Source organism: Knufia obscura (assembly GCF_036327395.1).
Source record: "Knufia obscura strain CCFEE 5817 isolate CBS 148926 chromosome Unknown scaffold_1, whole genome shotgun sequence".
NCBI classification, from domain to species: Eukaryota; Fungi; Ascomycota; class Eurotiomycetes; order Chaetothyriales; family Trichomeriaceae; genus Knufia; species Knufia obscura.
Window position 1 is genome coordinate 3,448,594 of NW_027042687.1, and position 20,619 is coordinate 3,469,212.

The following is a 20,619-nucleotide window of genomic DNA, read 5'->3' on the forward strand; positions in this document are numbered from 1 at the left end:
GCAGGCGTGACGAAGTTTAACTAGGGATACTGTGGCTGGTGAGCACGTTTCTCCGCTCTCACCAGCCACATCCGTCGATCTCGTCCCTGACAAAGCGAAACGACGCCACGACTTCTCCCGATCAGGCCTGATTTAGAACTTGAGCAAATCGGGTCATAGTAAAACCTGTTTTGCCTGAGCAACGAGGTGGAGCAATCTTGTAGGGAATTGCGAATAGAGTGATGGATGGAACTACCCGCGACCCTCATTGACAACATACTTCGTGACCGAGCGTTTCAGGGCGTCGAGCTCCCGCTGTGTTTTGACGAAGACCTCCCGATATTGCTCCAGGCTTTCCTCAACCACTTCCCGCCTTGATTTGCGGCCTTCACAGATCGCTTTCATCTTGAGCTCCATCTCCTTTCGAAGGAAGGGCTTGCTTACACTGACGTCAAGTCCAACATCATCGTATCCTTCGATCAGGGCTACTCCAAGCACGGTTGGGATGAATTCCTGAACTTGGTTTCGACCACCTCCTGCCTTGGGCCGCGTCTGGACGTAGTTTCGATCTTTGATCTTCTGAATGTGCTCGGCCATTGTCGCGTCAGTGCCTATGCCATTGGCATCCATGAGCCCAATGAGTTCAGGCTCAGTCAGATAGCTTGGTGCAGTTGTTTTACCGTCGGTCATGTTGGCCTCGGTAGGCTCGAAAGTCTCCCCGAGCTTGAATTGAGGTAGCTGTTGACTGCTTTCCCATTTGTCATAGACGTACACGTCGAGGTAATTTCGCTCAAGGACAACTAGCCCATGAGCATGGAAGACTTCTGGAACCAATTCAATTTCGATGTCTGTAGCTTCTCCTTTCGCATCCTCTGAGCAGCATGCAAGGAAGCGCCGAGTCACGAATTCGTAAACTTTTTTCTCGTTGGCATCGAGAGCCCCGGGCCCGACGTGATTTACAGGATGTATGGGAGGATGTGCTTGATCATTATTTCGACCTGCACGAGGTTGCTGGAACCCACCATCTATGAGGCTTTGAGCGTACTGACCCCAAGTTTGGTGTTGAATCTGTTTCCGGACGAGAGCTTTCAAATCCATATCACGAGCAAACTGATCGGTCTCAGTTCTTGGGTAGCTGATGAAACCTTTCTGATATAGCTTCTCGGCGACAGCCATGACTTCGTGACTGTTCATGCGCAAGTATCGACTTCCCTGCATCTGTAGCTCGACCGTCGTCAAAGGTAGTGGTCGCCATTTTGATTTTGGCTTCTTTTGCACTTTTGTTACCTTGGCAAGTTTCGAGTCGAGGCACTGCTCGAAGAGAATTGTTACTGCGGCTCTGTCGAAAAGGTGTACCCTTTTCCAGTTGAAGTTGACTTTAATATTGTCCCGCTTATGGACGACTTTGATCAGCCAGAAAGTTTCCGGCTTGAAGTTTCTCACTCGGTAGTATCTGTCGACGACGAAACCCAGAGTAGGGAATTGACATGATCCGTAGCTAAGTATCTGGTTCTCGAGCTTTGCGGAGAGCGGCTGTAGGGACAAGGTTTGGAAGCGGGTAAAAGCGGCGCCAATACGGAGATCCAACTCTATCCGAGCAGCGACAGCGTTTGCTTGTCTTTCGTCAAGGTCGATGGGAGAGCGGGCAGCCTGGATAACATGGTTCTTCTCTGTATTACTGAATCTGGCTCGCTTGACCTGTATGCGAGAGTTGCCCTTGATCGCCTGGTCCCGGACCTCAGAGCCTATGTGCTCGCCTTCGCGATCACAATCTGTCCAGATGAACAGAACCTTGGACCAGCGAGCTTGTTGAGCGATGTTTTCAGCGATAGCTTTCTTGTCCTGGCAATTGTCAGCATTCACAATGTTGATGAATCTCATTGCACAAACCTGATCGATGGTAACATTAGTATGGGCCTCGAAGAGTTGGCTTGGAGGACATGATCTCCAATTTTTGTATCTGGAATCGAAATCCAAGCCTGTCAGATGGCCGAGTACGCTGGTCATGGTGACTTCGCAATTGCCCCATAGTGGGAAGTTGTATGTGAACTCATAGTTCTTCACATATTGACTGCCTAGCACATTATGCTATGTTGCTGTCAGCGCCGACCTAGCCTCATAAGGCTGGGCCACTCACAGTTGTCAACCTTCCGCCTGCCAAATGCCCTGCGACAGCTTTGGCGATGGCAGGCTTCTCCGCCACGCAAAGAATCTTCTGACCGGGCATATCTCATCTTGAAGGCAGTATGGGAGAACAGACTGTGACTTGTTTACCACAATCAAGCCGGTTGGGGAAGGAGAGAAGGCGCACGAGACTCGAGGAAGTTACAACCCAATAATCGCGTGCAAGTTTAAGCGAGGCACGTCCAGACCTTTACATTGCTACAGGTACAGCCGGGCCGAGCAGTCTACGGACATTTGCCTGCGGCGTGATTCTGCGCAAGTGAAGCTCGTGTAAGAGATAACCACCTTACACATCCTTCATCAACTGAACACATTGACACACAACTTGAACCAATTTCAAACTACATTCATTACCTGAACCCATTGATACACAAATTGAACCAGTTTCATACTACTATTACACAATGGTAGATCAAGGACTCTGCTCTCAAACAGTGGGAGGTTATTGTTGACCATGACGCTGTTTTGATACGACGTCATGATCTTTGCGGGCGTGACAGCGGAACAATTCGTGCCGCTTGTTGTGCGAATGTGAAATAGAGTACTGCACCGCATCTGCCCTTCTTGCTGCTCGTGCTCTCACGCTCAGTCTCCAATATGGCGCCAGCTAACATCAGCATGGCCCTCCCTATCGTGCAGATCGCAAGTGATTGCGCCGACTACGCCAGGACCCTCCAGCCATACCTCAGCGACCTACGACCGCTGCCAGGCTTGATCAGCGAGCACATCACAAACACCGCCTCGCTTAAGCAACTTTACGTGGATACGAACCCATTCATATCTGGCCTCGCGTTCTCCATTTTCCTCTCGCCCTTCTTCCTCTTCTTTGCCGAGCTCAATCAGAACTGGTCGCAAATAGACCGAGTATGGTCCATCCTACCTACCCTGTACAACGCGCATTGGGCGATATGGACGCACATGTCGGGGCTTGCAGCCCAAAGGATGGATCTGAGACTTATTGTCAGCACGATATGGAGTATGAGGTTGACATATAACTACTGGCGAAGAGGTGGCTACAAGATTGGAAGTGAGGATTATAGATGGGCTATCATCAAAGACAAGATCGGCCAGCCGGCATTCTTCGTCCTCGATGTAATCTTTATTGCTAGTGTGCAGAACGTCCTGCTTTTCCTGGTCACGGCACCAAGCTACATCTCAGTACTTCTCTCGCGCCTCGACACAGCACATGGCGGATCTGCCATCACAAGTCTGGACTACTTCTTCGCAGGCACAATTGTGTACCTGGTAGGTCAAACTTTCGTCGCAGACGGGCAACAATGGAACTATCAGACAGCCAAGTACAAGTATCGAGACACGGCCAAGGTACCGGCAGGCTGCGGCTTCACTGCTGAAGAGCTTGACCGTGGATTTCGCATGACTGGGCTATGGGCTTACTCTCGGCACCCGAACTTTACATCCGAGATTTGTGTTTGGTGGACGTTCTACCTCTGGTCAAGCGTGCTGGCTGGTAGTCTGCTGAATTGGACGATTATTGGTCCAGCAATCTACACCAGTGTTTTCCTGGGAAGCACGCCGATAACCGAGTACCTCTCAGCTGGCAAATACCCGGAGTACAAGGAATATCAAAAGCAAGTGGGTATGTTCTTCCCGAAATCGGCTTCACCACCGAAGTTCTCGGGAAGGCATTCTCCGCAAAAGAAGAGAATTACAAACGGGAGCCCGGATGTTGAGAAGAAGAAAGCTGAAGATTACGAGCTGGCCAAGAAGAGATATGACCTTAGGTAAAAGTGCAATACCCCGGGTATGGCTGGACCAGCATGCATACAGATGTTGGGCATTGCATAAGCAGCCCTCAAATGTTGGAAAGCCTTTGAAGCACAATCCAGAACGCACGAAGGAAGGGTGGGCAATGATAGAGTCCCGCCGGCAGGGGCTAGCCAGAATGCTTTCAAGCCCTCACTGCGAGGCCAGCTCACAGGTTGAATGACACATTCAGGAGGCAAAGCACAATCAGGTGGGCATAATAGAGAGGACAGTAGTTTAGATGATAGTTTAGATACCCAGCACGAGCTGACGACCTCATGAGAAATGAATTTCCGCATCGCTAAGCTCTAGCCTCTCCCCGCCCTTCCCATGGCTATCATGAACGATCACTTAGGTAAGTTTCTAGACGTGGCGGCCTGAGGCGCAAACATGGCTACGGTGAGGTCAGACCGGTACGGCGTGATATCGATGCCTGAAGCGCTGTTTTGTAGAACCTCCGACGAGGCTGCGCGAGATTCGGATCCAAAAAGTACAGCTGCCATCATGCGACAGCGCTAGGTGAACTACTACACGCTGTTCGACTTCCCTCTCATCACCTGTGGCCCTCACAATGCCTCCCAAAGCCACAGTCCTCGTAGCAGTCCCACTCCCACCCTCCTTCCTCCTCCCCCGAACCTGCCTCCAACCATCAAAAGCCGCAACCCAACAAACCCGATCCTTCGGCATCAAATCACTCGAACCACCCCGCGTAAACCCCTATAACAATGGCCCTGGCCTGCCCGGTCTCCTATCAACGCAAAAAGCCGCCTACGAGCGCAAGATCAAATCAGACACACTACCACTGCGCACAGGAGCCCTCGCAATCAAGCGCGGCATGACGGCAATCTACGACTCTGAGACGGGCGAACGCGTACCATGTACCGTGCTACAGCTGGAACGAAACCAGGTCGTCCATCACAAGACGATGAAGGAGCATGGGTACTACGCTGTTTGCGTCGGTGCCGGCGCGAAACACCCCAAGAATATCAATAAGCCTGAGCTGGGGCATTTCTCCGTGCAGGGTGTTGGGCCGAAACGGTATCTGCAGGAGTTCAGGGTGAGGGATGAGAAGGGGTTACTTTCTGTGGGTGAGAGTATACATGCGAGTTGGTTCATGGAGGGTCAATATGTTGATACGAGGAGTGATTGCAAGGGGAAGGGCTTTTCGGGTGTGATGAAGAGGTGGGGGTTTGGAGGTCAGCCGAGGAGTCACGGTCACTCTTTGTCGCATAGAAGTGCGGGTGGAACGGGTAATGGTCAGGGTGGTGGTAGTCGTGTTTATCCGGGGAAGAAGATGGCTGGGAATATGGGTGGGCAGAGGAATACTGTGCAGAATTTGAAGGTGCTGCAGACGGATGAGGAGAAGGGGATTGTTTTGGTGAATGGTGAGTTGATGGTCTCGATCTGTTCTGCAGATTGTGTTTCGATGGTAACGAGTTGATGCTGATCCGTGCGCATAGGTGCCGTGTCCGGTCCGAAAGGTTGCGTTGTCATGATACAGGATGCTCTGCTGAAGCCATGGCCGAATGTTCCTCCTCCACCGAAACCAGTTGAGAAGAATGCAGAGCTGAGGGAGGCTATCGGCGCAAAGATTGGAACATCACAAAATGGGCTGTAAGAGTAGGATACGGAAACAGCGGGAGTATACGAGTACAGTGCGGAGTGAAGCATGGTTACGGAATTCCTCTGCAAGCAGTGGTCAATGCGCAATATCGACCAATTTCCTTGTACACAAAACACCGTTTTCGAGTTCAAGCTGAAAACAAAGAAACCTCGACATCACCGTTGAGGCATTTTTACCATGCAGAGTTGACCAGGATTTCTTCTTGTACAATATTTTCTACTAACTAGAGCAGCTTGCAACACCACAGGTCAAGCTTAAACAGCGGTACAGCAAGACAGGGACCAGAGCAAACACCGCCGCCATGAAGCTCCTCCAGCTCATCCTCCCAGCTCTCCTCTCCCACGCAACCTCAACAACCGCCAAAGCAGCCCCAATCCCCCGCCAACTCTCCCACCCCTCAGATCCCTATCTCAATTCCATCTCCCTCGACGCCCGTCAAGCCCCTTCCGTCTCCGGCCCCTCAACCCTCAGCACCGCAACCGCAACATCAGACGACACCGACCTCTCCACCGAAACAGAAATCGACGCCTCCCCGTCCACCAGCACCACAACCATAACCTTCCCCTCCTCCACACCAACCGGCCCGCGCAACCACAACATAGCAGTAGCCCAAAACAGCACCAACTTCACCCCCACAACCCTCAAAAACATCCCCATAGGCGACACCCTAACATTCTACTTCTACCCCTCCAATTACTCTATAATCCAATCCAGTTTCTCATCCCCCTGCGTCCCCATAAAGCGCAGCGGTGGCGTCGACCAACGGGCTATTTTCAGTGGGTTTCACCCTACGAGTAATGGTCAGATTGCGCCTCAAAAGTTTGTCGTGACGGTGAAAAGTACAGAGACAACATGGATCTACGCGCTTGATGGGATGCAACTCGCTACTGATGGGGGGGAGAGTGTATGTGAGAGGGGGATGGTTATGGTTATTAATCCGTTGCCGAAGGAGGAGGCAAGTGGGGAGACGTTGAGGGCTTACCGGAATGCGGCGAAGGGGCTGGATGGGAATGTGGTGGATGTGCATGAGTGTCCGGGTGAGGTGTGGGGTGGGGAGATTATCCCGTTGAGTGAGAAGCAGAGGGGGAATTGGATGGCGAAACATCCGTTGGGGGGGAATCCGAAGAATACTACCGCGTCTGGTGGTGGGAGTGGAAGTGGTGGGAGTGGGAATGGGACGAGTGGAGGTGGTGTGTTGAGTTATCAGAATGGTGCTGAGACTGTGTATGGACGGGGGAATAGTTTGATGGCTGTTGCTGTTTTGGTTGGGGCTTGTGTTTTTGGGGTGGGGATGTAAGATTCAGTGTAGGTATGATGTCGAGTCTCTGAGTAAGGTGATTGCGGAGTTTCATTCTGGGTGGGCATGCATGCATGTGCGACCGAGTCTACATGGTGCGGACTGAACTGGGCTGGACTGGGGGTTTTCCGATCGAAAAAGTTCTTGTATGTAAATTCGTGTCATATCATATCATATCAATTCATAATCATCTCATGTCAATGCCACTTCTGCCATCGAATCTTACTAGAACCCAACACCAATCAGCACCTACTTACCATAGCTTCCCTCCCATCAAGCCCCCTTGTACCCATACCTGAGACCCCCCAACTCCCTCAACCCCCTCTGCTCCTCCATAATACTCCACCTCGCCACAGTCGTCATCCCCGCCATAACCCCCGGCAACAACAAGTACATCCACATCAACCCATTCACACCCCGTAAACTCTGGCCCCGCAGTATCAAACTCGCAAGCGCCAACAATCCACACATCACACCATTAAGCACGGGCAGTGCCTGCAAGAGTGGTCCCTCGGAATCGAGATCAAGACGCATATCGTCCATTTTATCCAGCAGCTTCGTCAGGATATTGAGCAGCGCTGTCGCATGTGGTGGTGCGGAGAATGTAGCGCGGTTCATCTGGCGTTGGCGGGTGTTTAGGCGGGCGCGGGCGTCGGTGGTGTCGATGTTGGAGAGGAAGAACATTGTGAATGAGGATGCGAGGAGAGATGTCAGGGAGAGGAGACAGAGGAGACGGAGGCGTGCGGGTGTGGTAGCGCTGACGAGAAGGTGGTATGTGAAGAGGGGTGTTAGTGTTAGGGGGAGGGTTGTGAAGATTAGGGTGTAGGTTTTGTTTGAGATGGCGGATTTGGTTTGGAGGGTGGTGAGGAGGGATTCTTGTTCTGGGGTTGTTAGTCTGCGTGCGTATCGGCAAGTGTAGTGTAGTGGGTTAGTGGCATTGTACCTTCTTCGTCGAGTTCATCTCTTGAGCCATCGGAGCCTTCGTCGTCGGATGGGTATTTGAAGGTCTTGCGGAGGCGCGCTGAGGCACGGTCTACGGCTGCCATCTAGATGAAGTGAAACCCTGATCACGGACGTATGTTGACTGTTAAGTGCTAGACGCCTTTCAGATGATGATCGTTGCCAATGGACAGGATTTATGTATGTGCAGCAGCATGGACTTGGCGACTGCCGTAATGATGCTCAGCGCAGGCTCGTACTTTGATGTGTGCTGCGCAATACAGTGTCGTGACTGGCCCTTGGAAACTTGACGCGATTCTCATATAGAAGTACTATATCTGTTCGTTGAAGCAGTCGTGGTTGTGGTATAGAATGGTATTGCAGTTGCCTTCCGAGAAATGCCAATAAAAATGCGCGATTCGAGAAAACCAAGCATGAAATCACTCAAAGACGTTTGATACGGAGAACATGGGACATCAATTCTCTCGCTGAATACTATGTACGCTCGCTATGCTACTGATCACTCGAATGGTGCCTCCATCACATATCTATGCTCTCGTTGAACCTCAATATTCCGTTCATCTTCATTACACCATTGACTCCTTCCGGCATTGCCGTATACCCATCGGTACCTGCACCACCTGTCACTGATCCGGTTCCAGAATCACTGCCACTCTGATCAGAGATGTCCGAGACCATTACCAATCCAGCCTGCTTGATCGTGTCAACTAGTGCAGGCACCCTCTGCAATATCCGACTTGAGCACATAAGGCCCATGAAGTTATTGCTCTGCGCTAGCCGTGCCGACTCCTTGATCGAAGAGCTTGGTACGACCGGGGGTACGCTCGACGATGTGATGTTCATGACTTCGTTGTGATATTTGCTGCCACCAAGATCGTTGCATAGCAGCACGGGATAGTTGGGCTGTTTCCAGTTAATGGCAGTGCAGATGGAGGGATTCCAGGATGAGAAGACTATCGATCGAGTCAAGTCTGGATTTTGTGCTCTCAAATTGCGTGCATGACTGAAAACTTCAGTCAGGATCGTGTCGGCGAAACGATTGATATCAATTGTTTGGTAATTGCACAGCGCCTGTTCTTCGGCCTCCGTGGGATACAGAATGTGGAGGTTGAGGTGGATGCCAGCTGGAATTGTGGCAAGGACGTCTTTGAGGGTAGCAATGCTATGGTCAAGTTTAGCACGCCAATAATGTATGTCGTCTGCTTCTGTGAGAGAGGGGGTTTCCGAGGATCCCAGACCTATGGCTCCAAGTGTTGAGAGCTCGTCGAGTCTGCGCTGACTTATCGATACGTCCAGACCATGATGTGTCTTGAGGTAGGAAGAAGCAATGATCGGGAAGCCATCTCGGGTCATCTGCACGCACAACCTGAGATAATCTCCCGACAAGCTCGAGCCTGTGATGAGCGCACCGCTGTCGTCGCTTGAACTTGTCGCTTTCCAGTACGTTGCAAATTGGGTGATCTCAAGTGGTGTTCCACTGTACGGCTTCACCACCTGGTAGCTGAATTGTATTTGACCGATACTCCGTAGTCGAGGATCGAAAAGCGGCAGTGTGCAGATGCCGGAGCTGCTATCAACGGCTTTGAACACATCTGAAAGTGCTACAGATTTGGCGATTACCTTCGATCCAAAAGTAGGAAAGATGTCGAAGTCAACCGCGAAACTATCAAGGTTGTCGATCTGGAAAGATACAATTCGAGTGTCTTCTTGTATCGGCAGCATGATATTCCGTGGTATGAGGTCTGACATCTTAGAGGATATTGTGATTCGTGCTGCAGGGTATCGTCCTTCATTGAAGAATTTGATCGCTTTGGCTCCTCTGTCAAAACTGATAGAGACAAGCGTCTTCGTGTCGAGAAAGTTATGGCCATACCGTCTGAGTGGTATTATCGGAGGAGGTAGGTAGAGGTCAGGAATGCCGTCCCCTTCGGGTATTGCTGGTGGAGAGACATCCATTGCGGTCGTGGAGGGAACGGTCATGGTACTTGCTGTTGCAAAACGAGGCTGCGGCTTGGGCTGGGTTACTTTGTCCCACAGCAAGTCCATGCATTCTAGATGACCCTCCCATGTTGCATAGTAAGTAGCCGTCAAACCCTTCTCATCTATAGCAGCAGGATCAGCGCCGTTCTCAAGAAGAGCTTTTAGGCATGCCACTTTGCCTTCGCTGGCTGCATGGAATAATGGCGTCCAAGCGTAGAGCTTGTCTCTCTGATTTAGGTCTGCACCATGCTGGTTGAGTAGGAGTAGCAATTCCGGATCCGCACTAGCTCTAGCCACAAGATGTTGCGGGTATAGACCTTCGGCATCTGGCAGTAGTTGAGCATTCATCTCGAGCAGCAGCTTGACAATTTCGGTCAAACCGTGCTGACAAGCCAAGTTGAGTGGGATGTGGTCGTTATCGCTAGCAGGGTTGATGGACGCATGTTGAGAGAGCAACAACCGGACGCAATCGATTCTGTCTCTGACAATACTGTGAATCAGTGGTGAGAAGTTGTCATGATCTCTCAAGTCGATCATACTCGGTCCTGCCGCAATGAGCTTTTCAACCATCGCCAATCGTCCTCGCATTGATGCGTAGTGGAGTGGAGCTCTTCCATAGACATCAAGGCGATTGACATCGACGTTCTGGGACAGTGCAAGATCCAGCACAAATTCGTTGCCGTATATCGTAGCTTCGTGTAAGCAATTCCTCTCATTCATGTCATCCTCTGCATGAATGTCGACCAGATTCGATTGTAGAAGTGCCTCGATGGATTCTCTTGGAGCCTCGCTCACCGAGCTGAGGAATATTCTCGTAAATCGTTCTTTTGCATTTGCAGCGTTTCCAAGCCTTGACACCCACTCTCTAAGTGCCGTCACATTTCCAGCTGCCGCGGCTTGCAAGATCTGTAGATCAGCATCACTTTCCTCTGTGCCCACTCGCTGGCCTATTGTCCGCTCAGAAGTGCCAGCGCTTATGTACTGGATATTCTCGCCCTCGGCCCAAGCCTCCAGATCTTGCCTCGCTGTCGTTGCTCGATCTGACAGATCTCGGAGAACATCTCGGTTGAAGCAAGGTTGGATCTCAACGGCGCGCTGGAGGTAAAGCTCTTTCGTCCGAGACTTTGAAGTCTTGTCCCACTTCTTCAGGATCTTGGAGATTGCTGTCTCGTTGACTTCAACGAACTGCTGCAGCTTGTTCAGGTCATTGTCGAATTGCTGAAAGCCCTCAACTAGAGTAGCAAAGCTAGCCGAGACCCTTGAGTTCGCCGAAGCTCGTGCTTGAATGACGCGCTTCTTGTCGAGAAGCGTCTTTAGCCTTAGCGAGAACTCGGCCTCTTTCTGGATGTAAAAGGTGTTGACTTTAGAGATTTCTCGTTCTAAGCTGAAGAAGAAGACCTGTCTGTTGGCTCTGAGTGCCGCTTGTGCATCTTCTGGGGTGGGGGCGCCTTGTGCTGGGATAGTCGGAGTCGCGCTAAGCTGCTTGATAAGTTTCTTAAGAGCCTTGTAGTTGAGGAAGCTCGAAGCATATTCCGGCAGGTCCAGCTGCTGCCGCTGAATTTGTTTTCCGAACTTCATGGTCACGCAGTACTGGGTACCTCTACCTCACTCAACACGCAGGATTTGAAGTCGAATATGCTTCGTTCTTGCCTCCGCTGTCGCTCTGGGCTGTGTCTGTTGGGGTTTCCGGGCTGTTGCCGAAGCCAAGGCTCACAAGCAATTCCAGTCCATCGTGCTTTCGTCTGTTCGAGGAAGTTGCGCCGCAGCCGCGATGGTACCTATGCGCTGAGCTCGACTTGGTAGCTGCAGACAGCCTCAACGTCTCGAAGCTTCCACAAATATTTCAATAGGTCCCGTATATGTGTGAGGATTAGAAAACAGAATTCACAGTCATAGGTCCACTTCACGCGAAGTCGACGATCGACCAATCAGAGCACCTGTTGCTGGCACATGTTTACCTGAAGAGGATATCGTTTTGCTCGAAGTGCTCGTAGTGAAGTCAATCTTGGTATCAGCTTACTGTGGTGCTCAGCGAGCCTTTTTCACATCTTCTGCTTACTTCTGATGTTGAAGTGATATTGCATAACGGGTAAGAGCGTCGTTGTCGTTGTCACACTTTGGGAAAAAACACGATGGCTGGGTTTTTCGAAACGACCTTGGCATGATCTGCATCACAGCGTCAATCCACGGGAACCATCAACTGCCAATTCAAGTTGTCTGCTCAGGATGTTTGCAAACATCGTTGCCCAGAGCCAAGGTATCTATAACGATATCATGGGCTATTGCGTTCAGAATATCAATGTTCACGGCCCTCTCGATGACATATGTCCGTGCTCGAGCTGTCTCCGGCATCCCATCCCTTTGTTCATCTCTCGCGGTATTCGACGCATTCTCCTTCGTCGCGTGCCCCACGTTGACGACAAAGAACCCTTCGAGAAGATATGAAGCTCCCTTGTGTCTTAATGAAATCTTGTTCGGACATGCAATTACGTGCTACTAAGAAAGATGGCAGGCCTCGAAAATCACAGTGCTTCCCCATCAAGCTCTAAATCTTCCCAGGAGTCTCTTAACAAGAACATGGAGGCTTTGGACGTGCCAAGCAATTCAAAAGCTACGACTTCGTCCACCTCGAAGACAGATACCGACGCTATGGAAGACGTCCCACTCATGCTAGACAACGAGTCAAAGCCAGAGCTCCTAAGCCAAGCACCCAGCACCCCAACAGCCTCCCAACAACCAACAAAACCCACACCACGTCTCGACACGCGCAAAAGTTCCATTGCCGCGCCTCTCCCCTGGAAAATTGACGAGACCTCCTCCCCCTACACACCCACCTCACACACCCGCAAAGCCAGCTATGCACCGCCACCACGGGCTTCATACAGAGGCAGCATCGACATCAGCAGCGTCAACGGCGCCGGCAGCCCCCGCTCCAAACTCCCACCCCTGTCCACCACCGCCACAGCCTCAAGCTCACCCTACGCCCCCTCCTCCCCCTACACAAACACCTCAAACTCAAGCCCCATGTCCCGCACCAGCAGCAACAACACCAACAACCCAACACACGACCTCTCCCACCCCCCCGGCTACACCCAACAGACCCACCCCTTCACCGACAGAATCCCAACCAAAACCCTCACCTCCCCAACCTACACAAACCACTCCCCCTTCTACGCAAACGCAAGCAGCTCTACCTACAGCAGCAGCATATCCAGCCCGCTAAGTCCAACACAACGTCGCGGCCGCGGGATCCTCGATAATGACCCCAGTATCTATCTTAGCGGGGAGGACGGAGAGGAGGAGAGCGTGTGGGATACGGCGGCGAAGTGGGCGAAGGCGGCGGGGAAGAGGCTGAGTGCGGGGGAGCAGACGATTTGGAAGATGGTTAGTGCTATGGGGCCGGGGGATGATAGGCCGTGAGTAGGGAGGGGTTGGGACGGATGGGAGGGAGGATGAGGTGATGTGGTTGTGAATGGATGGAATGGATGGATGGATGGATGGATGGATGGATGGATCGACTGGTTTTGTATCTATGTAACACAATGTTAGCTCTAACAGATTTGATTATCTGTGTTTCATCTTCAGGTGCACGGGGAATGTTTAACTCGGGTGTTCCTTGCTGGTCAGAATCTATGATCTCGTCGCTGACCACCAGAGGCCCTTGATCCAGGAGACAGCCAGGCGGGCTAGGCACGAGCTCTTTCTTCTACAGTGCATTAGAAGTATGCTCGGTATCAACGTAGGATTAGCATCGCAGGCGCGAGGCAAGGAGCGGATGCCGGTGCGGACACTGCAACTGCAACTCCGGGCAGGACCAAATGCAAGAACTACAGTAAATGGGGACGACCAGTCAAACAATCACGCAGCATAGGAAAAGGTAGAATAGAGCACGAGAATGTAGAGAAAATCGACGCCATTCATTTCGCGAAAAGAGCAAGATAAAGTACAATGATACACACTGAGGAGGACCTCAAACCTGCGTTATCGATGAATCCCATCTCGCCCTTCATCGCCGCTTGCATGCCTTGGTCTCTTGTCTATTTGCAAAGCCACCAACAACTTTTTCGCCATGTTTGTAACAATCTCTTCACCCATTATTATAGACACCTGCATCTATTGCAGAGGGTATCTCATGTTGTAAAGTGATTGCTAGTGGTACACTTGATTCGCCGTAATCGAGATCGTAGTGGTCGGGAGAGTGATCTAGCCAGAGCCACCCTTGAACTTCTTGCCGAAGAGGATGAGCTGAACCTCTATAGAGATTGTTAGCACGAACATATGTGAAGGATTCGAAGAACTTACGGTCGTAGATGGAGAGCACACCAGCACCTGCAACACCACGGAGGATGTTGGCACCGGCACCCTTGAAGAATGATCGCATACCCTCAGCAGCGAAGATCTTTCGGGCAGCGTCCATGGAACCAGAGTACTTGACGGCCTCACCAGATGTCATCATCATTCGTCGTCGGATAGTGTCCAATGGGTAAGAAGCAATACCAGCACCAGTGGTAACACCCCAACCAAGAGCGAAAGAGGCCAAGAAACTACCCTCGAGAGGACCAACCAGGATGACGGGCTTGAGAGAGTCGTACATGCCGAAGTACAGACCACGGTAGACGACTATACCAAGAACGGAAGGACCGAAACCACGGTAGAGACCAGCGATACCATCGGAAGCGAGAGTCTTTCTGTAGACATCGACCAGACCGTTGAACTGTCGGCCCCCACCACCCTTGGCAGCGGACTTGGCGTCGTTGGCCAGACGAGTACGGGCGTAATCGAGGGAGTAGACGAACAGGAGCGAGGTGGCACCAGCAGCACCACCGGAGGCCAAGTTACCGGCCATCCATTTGGCGTAACCGTCACGCTCCTTCTTGAAAGCGAACATGGACTTGTCTGCGCAATGTTTAGTGTCCGGGTCCATAGCAATAGAATGGAAACCTGCTTACATGTATCTCTGAAAGCAAAGTTCAGGGCTTGGGTTGGGAAGTATCGGATAACGTTGGCAGTGTTACCTCTCCACAGAGACATGATACCCTCGTTCTTTGCGGTTCTGCTGAAGCACTCCACGATACCATCGTACTTTCGGTCGAGACGACCAGCTCTCAACATTTCATCCTGGAAGCAACGATGTCAGCATAGGTCGTGATATAGTGTGTGCGTGAGGAGTCCTTTTGTGTAAGTAGCTTCCTCGAATCTCTTGACGCATATCGTCGATCGCCCTTCGCTCTGCAGTTGTGACGGAGAGATCTGTATGCGACTCGTATTTTATTTTGCGCACACTGCAAGTCACTAGTGGGTTACTTGACCCACAACGCCTGCAATGATGTGTGACTGCGGCTTTGCTCTTCTCGTTCTTGAATGCGATCTGAGACCCGAGGTTGCTATGGTAGGGCTGAACATGGGAATCGTGATGGGGTCGAAATTCGACATACCTGGTTCTGGATGAGAAGCTTGACTCGCTCGATGGGAGCGGCGGCAGTTTTCTATTCATGTTGTTAGCTGTATGTCCTTATCAGGCGCACTTAGTTCCCCTTACCGAGACAGCGGCAGCAACACCACCCATCAAGAAATCAACCATGAATCCGGGCATGCCCTAGTAGCTTGTTAGCTATAGCTCTGGTAAGCATACAAAGGTATGAAATGTACCATGAATTCCTTCTTGGACTGGACGACCTCGCCCTCCTTTCCGCCAGATGCCATCTTTGCGGTGTTGTAAAGGTTAGACGGAGAAACCAAGGAATATAGGTGATCGACTTTGCGACACCTGCTGAATGGCTATCGACGATGCGATACCAGATGAGTGGAGAGAAGGGATGAACGGGATGAATTCGACGAAGATGTCTTGAGGACAAAAAAGTTGAAGAGGAGTGAAGGTAAAAGTAGCAGCAGGATGGAAGAACTTGAGCTTCTCGGGCTAAGCTAAATTGGGCTAGCGTCCTTCATAGCAGGATTAAGGGCAGCCGGAAGAACAAAACTGCGTGACTTCCGACAAATCCCGACCTGGAAGGGCCGTTGACATGGCAATCTCTGACAAGAAAATTGTGTTTCCTCGTCAGCCTCGTCCTCTCGGATGCTAATTTGAGGTATCAAACCTTAGTTCCAACGCTTACAGGGCTTCACTACAGCTTCATGGTGCTCTCACTATGCATAAGCACGTGCATAACGGATGGCACGACCTTTCATTTCGAAGTTGTTGCTTTCGAAACTCGCCCGAATCTGTGCCCATGGGCGAGCCCGAGTATGCCGATCCCAAGGCTCGCCTGAACGCTCAGCGTCGATTGCCGGCTGCACCAGCCTCAGCGCCTCAAAATTTTCTAGATCCACAATTCGTGAGACCGATGAATTTCCCTCACACCGGAGCTCAGAAAGACTCCAATGCAGTTTAGTCCACTCCAGAACGCCGAGCGCGAACACTTGTAAAAGGGGTAGAAGTCCAGATATTGGTACCGGACTCTGGAGTGGTACTTCTACATTGACCTGATCGTGCTCGCGTCGAAGAAAGCTCAACGCAAAAGCGCTTCCACAATCGGTTTGTCCGTGTCACTGTCGAACAGTGCCATGACTGTCAATAGCATCGGCTCATTGCCGTATCGATGACCTGATCGGACCCATGGCATACACCAGTATCGAGTTCGAAATGCTCTGTGATGGTAAACCTAGTCAACGACCGGCAGTGCTCCTCAGGATGCAGTTCTCTACCATGGTGCCCTCCCGAATCACTATACAACGAATCAGATAAATGCCGACATGAACTCCTCGATCAAGCTGCTTGACAGCGCCAGACTCAGCTCAGCATCCCAGCTGGCTCGAAGTGCCGTATCATCGTGAAGTATAACTCAGCAGCCAAGTAGGCAGTGAAAGACTCCCAAATCATGATTCACGCGTGCCATTGCTCCGTCAATACCTATGCATCATATCTCCCACGCCGAAGGGCGTCTTTCGAGAATATCGATGTTGCGACCACATTGACAATCATTCAATGTCTCTAGGTGACCTCCCTACCAAGCTTTCACCAATCAGCTGTACTCAACAGTACGCATACGATGAGAACCGGAAAGTGGCAGCGATCAAATACGAAATGACCGAGGATGCTTTGACCGGCCAGGGTGCGGTGTCTCCTCAGTGCTCGGTGGCACGCCTGGCGCAAGCGATCGGTTTTGCTGCGTCGTGCACGATACTCTTGCTCAAGCTGGAGCACGTCAGATCCTCCCAGCTCCATCAGCTACCTCACTGCGTCTGCTCACAGTATTATGTTCCCTCACCAGTGGATTAATCTCTAGTTCCAAGAGGACGGATTTGGTAACAGCAGCATTGAATGCGAGACGTGTGTTCTTGTGTAAGGAGACGCTCGATAATGCATAAAGAGAAGCTCAAGGTACTCACGCAATGGTTTAGGGACCAGTATCCACTGATCAGAAGCATTTGCATTGGACATTTGGAACCAAAAGGTGACAAAATCAAAATGCTACAATTCATTCGGAAAAGACTGGGTCAACCCCATATTGGCACGTACTACATCCCCCTCCAGACAAAGTTCATGAGCCCTCAGATTCGATGTTGGGGGGCGCACCGGTATACTGAGATGAATGCCACGTTGGTCGGGCCGGAGTGTGAGATCGAGGGTTAGGATTGAGTTTGAAGGGCTGTCACAAGCCATGCAGTGAGCCATGAATATGTCGACATGAACATTTACTAGTTCGCGAGGCCTGTCGAATTGACGTTCGAAGAGGCAACCCACACTGCGATGAAGCACGATTTTCCGGCACTCGAGGGTGCACCAGTCCATTGAAATCATGATAACCCGATATCATGTTTCGCACAAAGACAACAAGCGAGCTTCTGTTGCTGAGCAGATCAAGAACCAGCAAGACGAGAAGAACAAGATTTCCGATACGACGAACAAGAGATAACTACGGGTGAACTTGTCTGTCTCTCTTCTCTCTCTTCTTCTTCACCTTGTGACACGAAATCATTCAGAAATACCTCAGAGCCACTTTACTTCACAAAGTACACAGAATCATGGCAACCTCGATTCAGAATGAGTTGCACCTCAATTTCCATCCGCTGGCTCCGCCGAACCACCCGGTAACAATACGAACCAGAGATGAACAAGGCGCTACTGGGCTCATTACCACCAGAGAACAGGAAGTGTACTTCTGGCTTTCTAACGTTGAGCACGGTATTTACTAGGTGGAAAGCATGACAATCCACAGCTAGATGGTATTCTCGGCCGCGATTTCTACATCGCTTCGACTCGTAGTTCTTGTTCTCATTCTTGTTCTGATTTTTTGTTCGGCTATCTGCTTGTTTCGGGGCGAACGACCCAGCCACTTATTTACAGACAGAGTTATCTGCTAGTCCTGGTCGCATCGATAATGCGTGACAGTCATGAATCTAATGCCGCAGAAAGTTGTCGCATACCGATGTGGGTTCCCATACACAACAATCTACTTAGTACTCATTACGTGTGCCAGTATTTCGTAGTGATACCGTGTCCCGACTTTGATAGGCTTCTTCACCTCTCCGCCAGCGCTGGCAGCACCTTCTCGTGCATCTCCTTATACAGATCCAATATCCCGACCATACCCGACCACCGATTCGCCAAGTGATTCAACAAGTTCAGACACGCTTCCGAAATATCGTAAATATTGCTAAAGTCAATAGGCGGCACCTCAACATGCACATTTCCCTCCTGATCAACCGTCCTAGAGAACTGCTCGACATCTCTTGACAGGGTGACGAGCGGCAATCGTCCGTCAAGTGCAAGGAGCACATGCGCCATGATTGTCAACGTGGCTTGATGGATATAGTGCGCCGACACGATAGTGACGGGGTAATCACCCTCTGGTGTACCCTCCGGAGCATGGAATATGCGATCGTAGAACTCGATGCTCTTCACTGCTGCATCGTAGCTTTCGCGTGGTATGACCAATTCTTGCGACTGCGAAGGAATTGCGTCCGCATCCTTGGTCGCGGCGAGCGCGCGAAGGAGGAGTGGTTGGCAGAGAAAATTGATGGATGTGTTGAAGCCCATCTCGCATTGCATTGTGCCCATGCCAAGGATATGATCGGGCGCAGCAATGATGTGGGCCACCTCATTACGCCAGACGTGGAAATCTTCGAAGCGGTCTTCGTACCAAGAGCGTGGAAGGTCGGGCGCGACGGCCGGCAGGTAGAGTACTCTGAAGATCTCGCTGCGGAGGTAGATGAGGCGGTAGTAGTGTGACACTAACATGTATTGAGTGTAGGACGGGTCGACAGGGCCTGCAGTCAGGTTGGCTGGATATTCTGCTGTGATGATCTCTTCAGGAAGATCCGACGGTCGCCCAAGATGTTGACCGAATGTTCGTTCAAGGCTGTAGAGACCCCAAAAGATTGATCGACGTCTTTGGCGAGACTTCTCGTCCTCATACTCATCTCCTGTCTCGCAGTGGATGTTGAGCTCGACCGAAAGACGACATGCATAATCGAGGAGTTTCCAGACATCTCCACGTCTCGGGTAGGAGAAGACGTAGAGGACGAGGAGCAGCAAGGATTGAAGAGCTTCGATGGAGATGTCGGAAGTCACTTCTTCAGCACACTGAAGGGCTTCGACGTAGTAGTTGAAAGATTCGGTAGCGTAATGTGGCTGCTGGCGGGATTTGTTGGATGATGCTATGGCGCAGATCATGGCGATGCGAAAGAATTGGTGTGCTTCCAGACCTGTGAGGTATTTGACCGCGCTGCCTTGGTGTCTAAGGTACGTGTCTATCTCAGCCGCGATGTCGGCATTGTCGCTATAGCCGTTGATCACATTTGATGATCTCGTGTAGAGATTGACGAGCATTTCAACCTCTTCCCTCGGCGGACAAGGACGAAATTCATGGTGCTCGAGTGATTCGGGAATATTCAGGTTGAGCTTGAATTCTGGTCCTGCGTAGTTCTCTGGGTGTGTAAGTTTGCCAAACCGAGCTTGAGCAGCGACCAGCACTTCGACTGCTAGAGAATATGCGGAACTGCTTCCAAAGAATTGCCAACATGTGGGATTGGCATCCTCGAGAGCGAAGTGTTTGTCGAAGGAAACTTTATTGCTTCTCGCTCGCCAGTCTTGCTGTTGCTGCAGATCCAGCGATGCCGATGAAATGTTTCGTACATGACTGGAGTAGTTATTGCCTGGAGCTATCGCACTCTGGTCAAGTGTGCCGCCGTTGATTGTAATCTGTACTGCTCTCAATCTGCCTAGACGATTGAGCAGAGAATGAACATAACTTCGCGGCAAAGTCTGCTGAAGCGCATGATCGAAGAAGGTGCATTCTGCTTTGCCTTTCTGACATAGTCGGCAGGCAGGTAGTTGTGTATCACATTTCCTCCGTAGACGACGACATCTTTGGCAGGTAGGTAGTAGTCGAGTAAGTTCAGCTTCGGAAATTGCGGTCGTCCCCGTCGCGGCGGTTTCCTCCATATTTGTCGACGAGATTGTCCGTTATGTCAAGACGCGATGGACATCAGCGTCAAGCCACACCATCAAAAAGAACTGTCAACTCCTTATATCGTCCTTGACACCCCAACTTCTAGTTTTCGAGTTTGTGCTTTTCCAACCAGCAACGAGCTCGGCTCGGGAAGTTGTTATCAACGAGATTATGACTAAACGACCGGGGCAAGAGTGGGGAGCAGGCGCCAAGTGCGCAATCGGAAGGTGCAAGCGATATCAGTGAAAGAGCCGCCTTCTGACCTGCCCAATGTTGATGATGACTATCACGTTCATGTTTACTAGGTCCTTGCGCTTCAGTGAGAGGTTATTCGGCTTGTTTTGACACGTTATCGACGTTTCTGCGTGAAGTCAAAAAAC

The 20,619-nt window shown here is 51.0% G+C and overlaps 9 protein-coding genes across 9 annotated transcripts; 4 read left to right on the plus strand and 5 right to left on the minus strand.

Annotated features, from left to right (window-relative positions):
* Positions 1-231: 231 nt before the first annotated feature.
* Positions 232-2,206, minus strand: TOP3 (DNA topoisomerase; the record flags this gene model as incomplete). Its single annotated transcript, XM_064869747.1, has 2 exons — positions 232-2,067; positions 2,117-2,206. 2 exons carry the CDS (start codon positions 2,204-2,206, stop codon positions 232-234), a joined length of 1,926 nt encoding a protein of 641 aa, XP_064735244.1.
* Positions 2,207-2,760: 554 nt separating this feature from the next.
* Positions 2,761-3,909, plus strand: PMZ80_001302 (uncharacterized protein; the record flags this gene model as incomplete). The annotated part of the gene is made up of 1 exon (XM_064869748.1): positions 2,761-3,909. The coding sequence occupies one exon, from the start codon at positions 2,761-2,763 to the stop codon at positions 3,907-3,909; it is 1,149 nt and encodes a 382-aa protein (XP_064735245.1).
* A 589-nt stretch (positions 3,910-4,498) lies between these two features.
* On the plus strand, positions 4,499-5,545 carry PMZ80_001303 (uncharacterized protein; the record flags this gene model as incomplete). The annotated part of the gene is made up of 2 exons (XM_064869749.1): positions 4,499-5,312; positions 5,388-5,545. The coding sequence occupies 2 exons, from the start codon at positions 4,499-4,501 to the stop codon at positions 5,543-5,545; spliced, it is 972 nt and encodes a 323-aa protein (XP_064735246.1).
* Positions 5,546-5,852: 307 nt separating this feature from the next.
* Positions 5,853-6,848, plus strand: PMZ80_001304 (uncharacterized protein; the record flags this gene model as incomplete). The annotated part of the gene is made up of 1 exon (XM_064869750.1): positions 5,853-6,848. One exon carries the CDS (start codon positions 5,853-5,855, stop codon positions 6,846-6,848), a length of 996 nt encoding a protein of 331 aa, XP_064735247.1.
* Positions 6,849-7,121: 273 nt separating this feature from the next.
* Positions 7,122-7,894, minus strand: PMZ80_001305 (uncharacterized protein; the record flags this gene model as incomplete). Its single annotated transcript, XM_064869751.1, has 2 exons — positions 7,122-7,729; positions 7,792-7,894. 2 exons carry the CDS (start codon positions 7,892-7,894, stop codon positions 7,122-7,124), a joined length of 711 nt encoding a protein of 236 aa, XP_064735248.1.
* A 433-nt stretch (positions 7,895-8,327) lies between these two features.
* Positions 8,328-11,366, minus strand: PHO81 (phosphate system positive regulatory protein pho81; the record flags this gene model as incomplete). The annotated part of the gene is made up of 1 exon (XM_064869752.1): positions 8,328-11,366. The coding sequence occupies one exon, from the start codon at positions 11,364-11,366 to the stop codon at positions 8,328-8,330; it is 3,039 nt and encodes a 1,012-aa protein (XP_064735249.1).
* Positions 11,367-12,293: 927 nt separating this feature from the next.
* PMZ80_001307 (uncharacterized protein) lies at positions 12,294-13,208 on the plus strand (the record flags this gene model as incomplete). Its single annotated transcript, XM_064869753.1, has 1 exon — positions 12,294-13,208. The coding sequence occupies one exon, from the start codon at positions 12,294-12,296 to the stop codon at positions 13,206-13,208; it is 915 nt and encodes a 304-aa protein (XP_064735250.1).
* Positions 13,209-13,991: 783 nt separating this feature from the next.
* Positions 13,992-15,491, minus strand: PET9 (ADP/ATP carrier protein; the record flags this gene model as incomplete). The annotated part of the gene is made up of 6 exons (XM_064869754.1): positions 13,992-14,041; positions 14,091-14,684; positions 14,738-14,906; positions 15,224-15,274; positions 15,328-15,384; positions 15,438-15,491. The coding sequence occupies 6 exons, from the start codon at positions 15,489-15,491 to the stop codon at positions 13,992-13,994; spliced, it is 975 nt and encodes a 324-aa protein (XP_064735251.1).
* Positions 15,492-18,306: 2,815 nt separating this feature from the next.
* PMZ80_001309 (uncharacterized protein) lies at positions 18,307-20,232 on the minus strand (the record flags this gene model as incomplete). The annotated part of the gene is made up of 1 exon (XM_064869755.1): positions 18,307-20,232. The coding sequence occupies one exon, from the start codon at positions 20,230-20,232 to the stop codon at positions 18,307-18,309; it is 1,926 nt and encodes a 641-aa protein (XP_064735252.1).
* Positions 20,233-20,619: the final 387 nt, after the last annotated feature.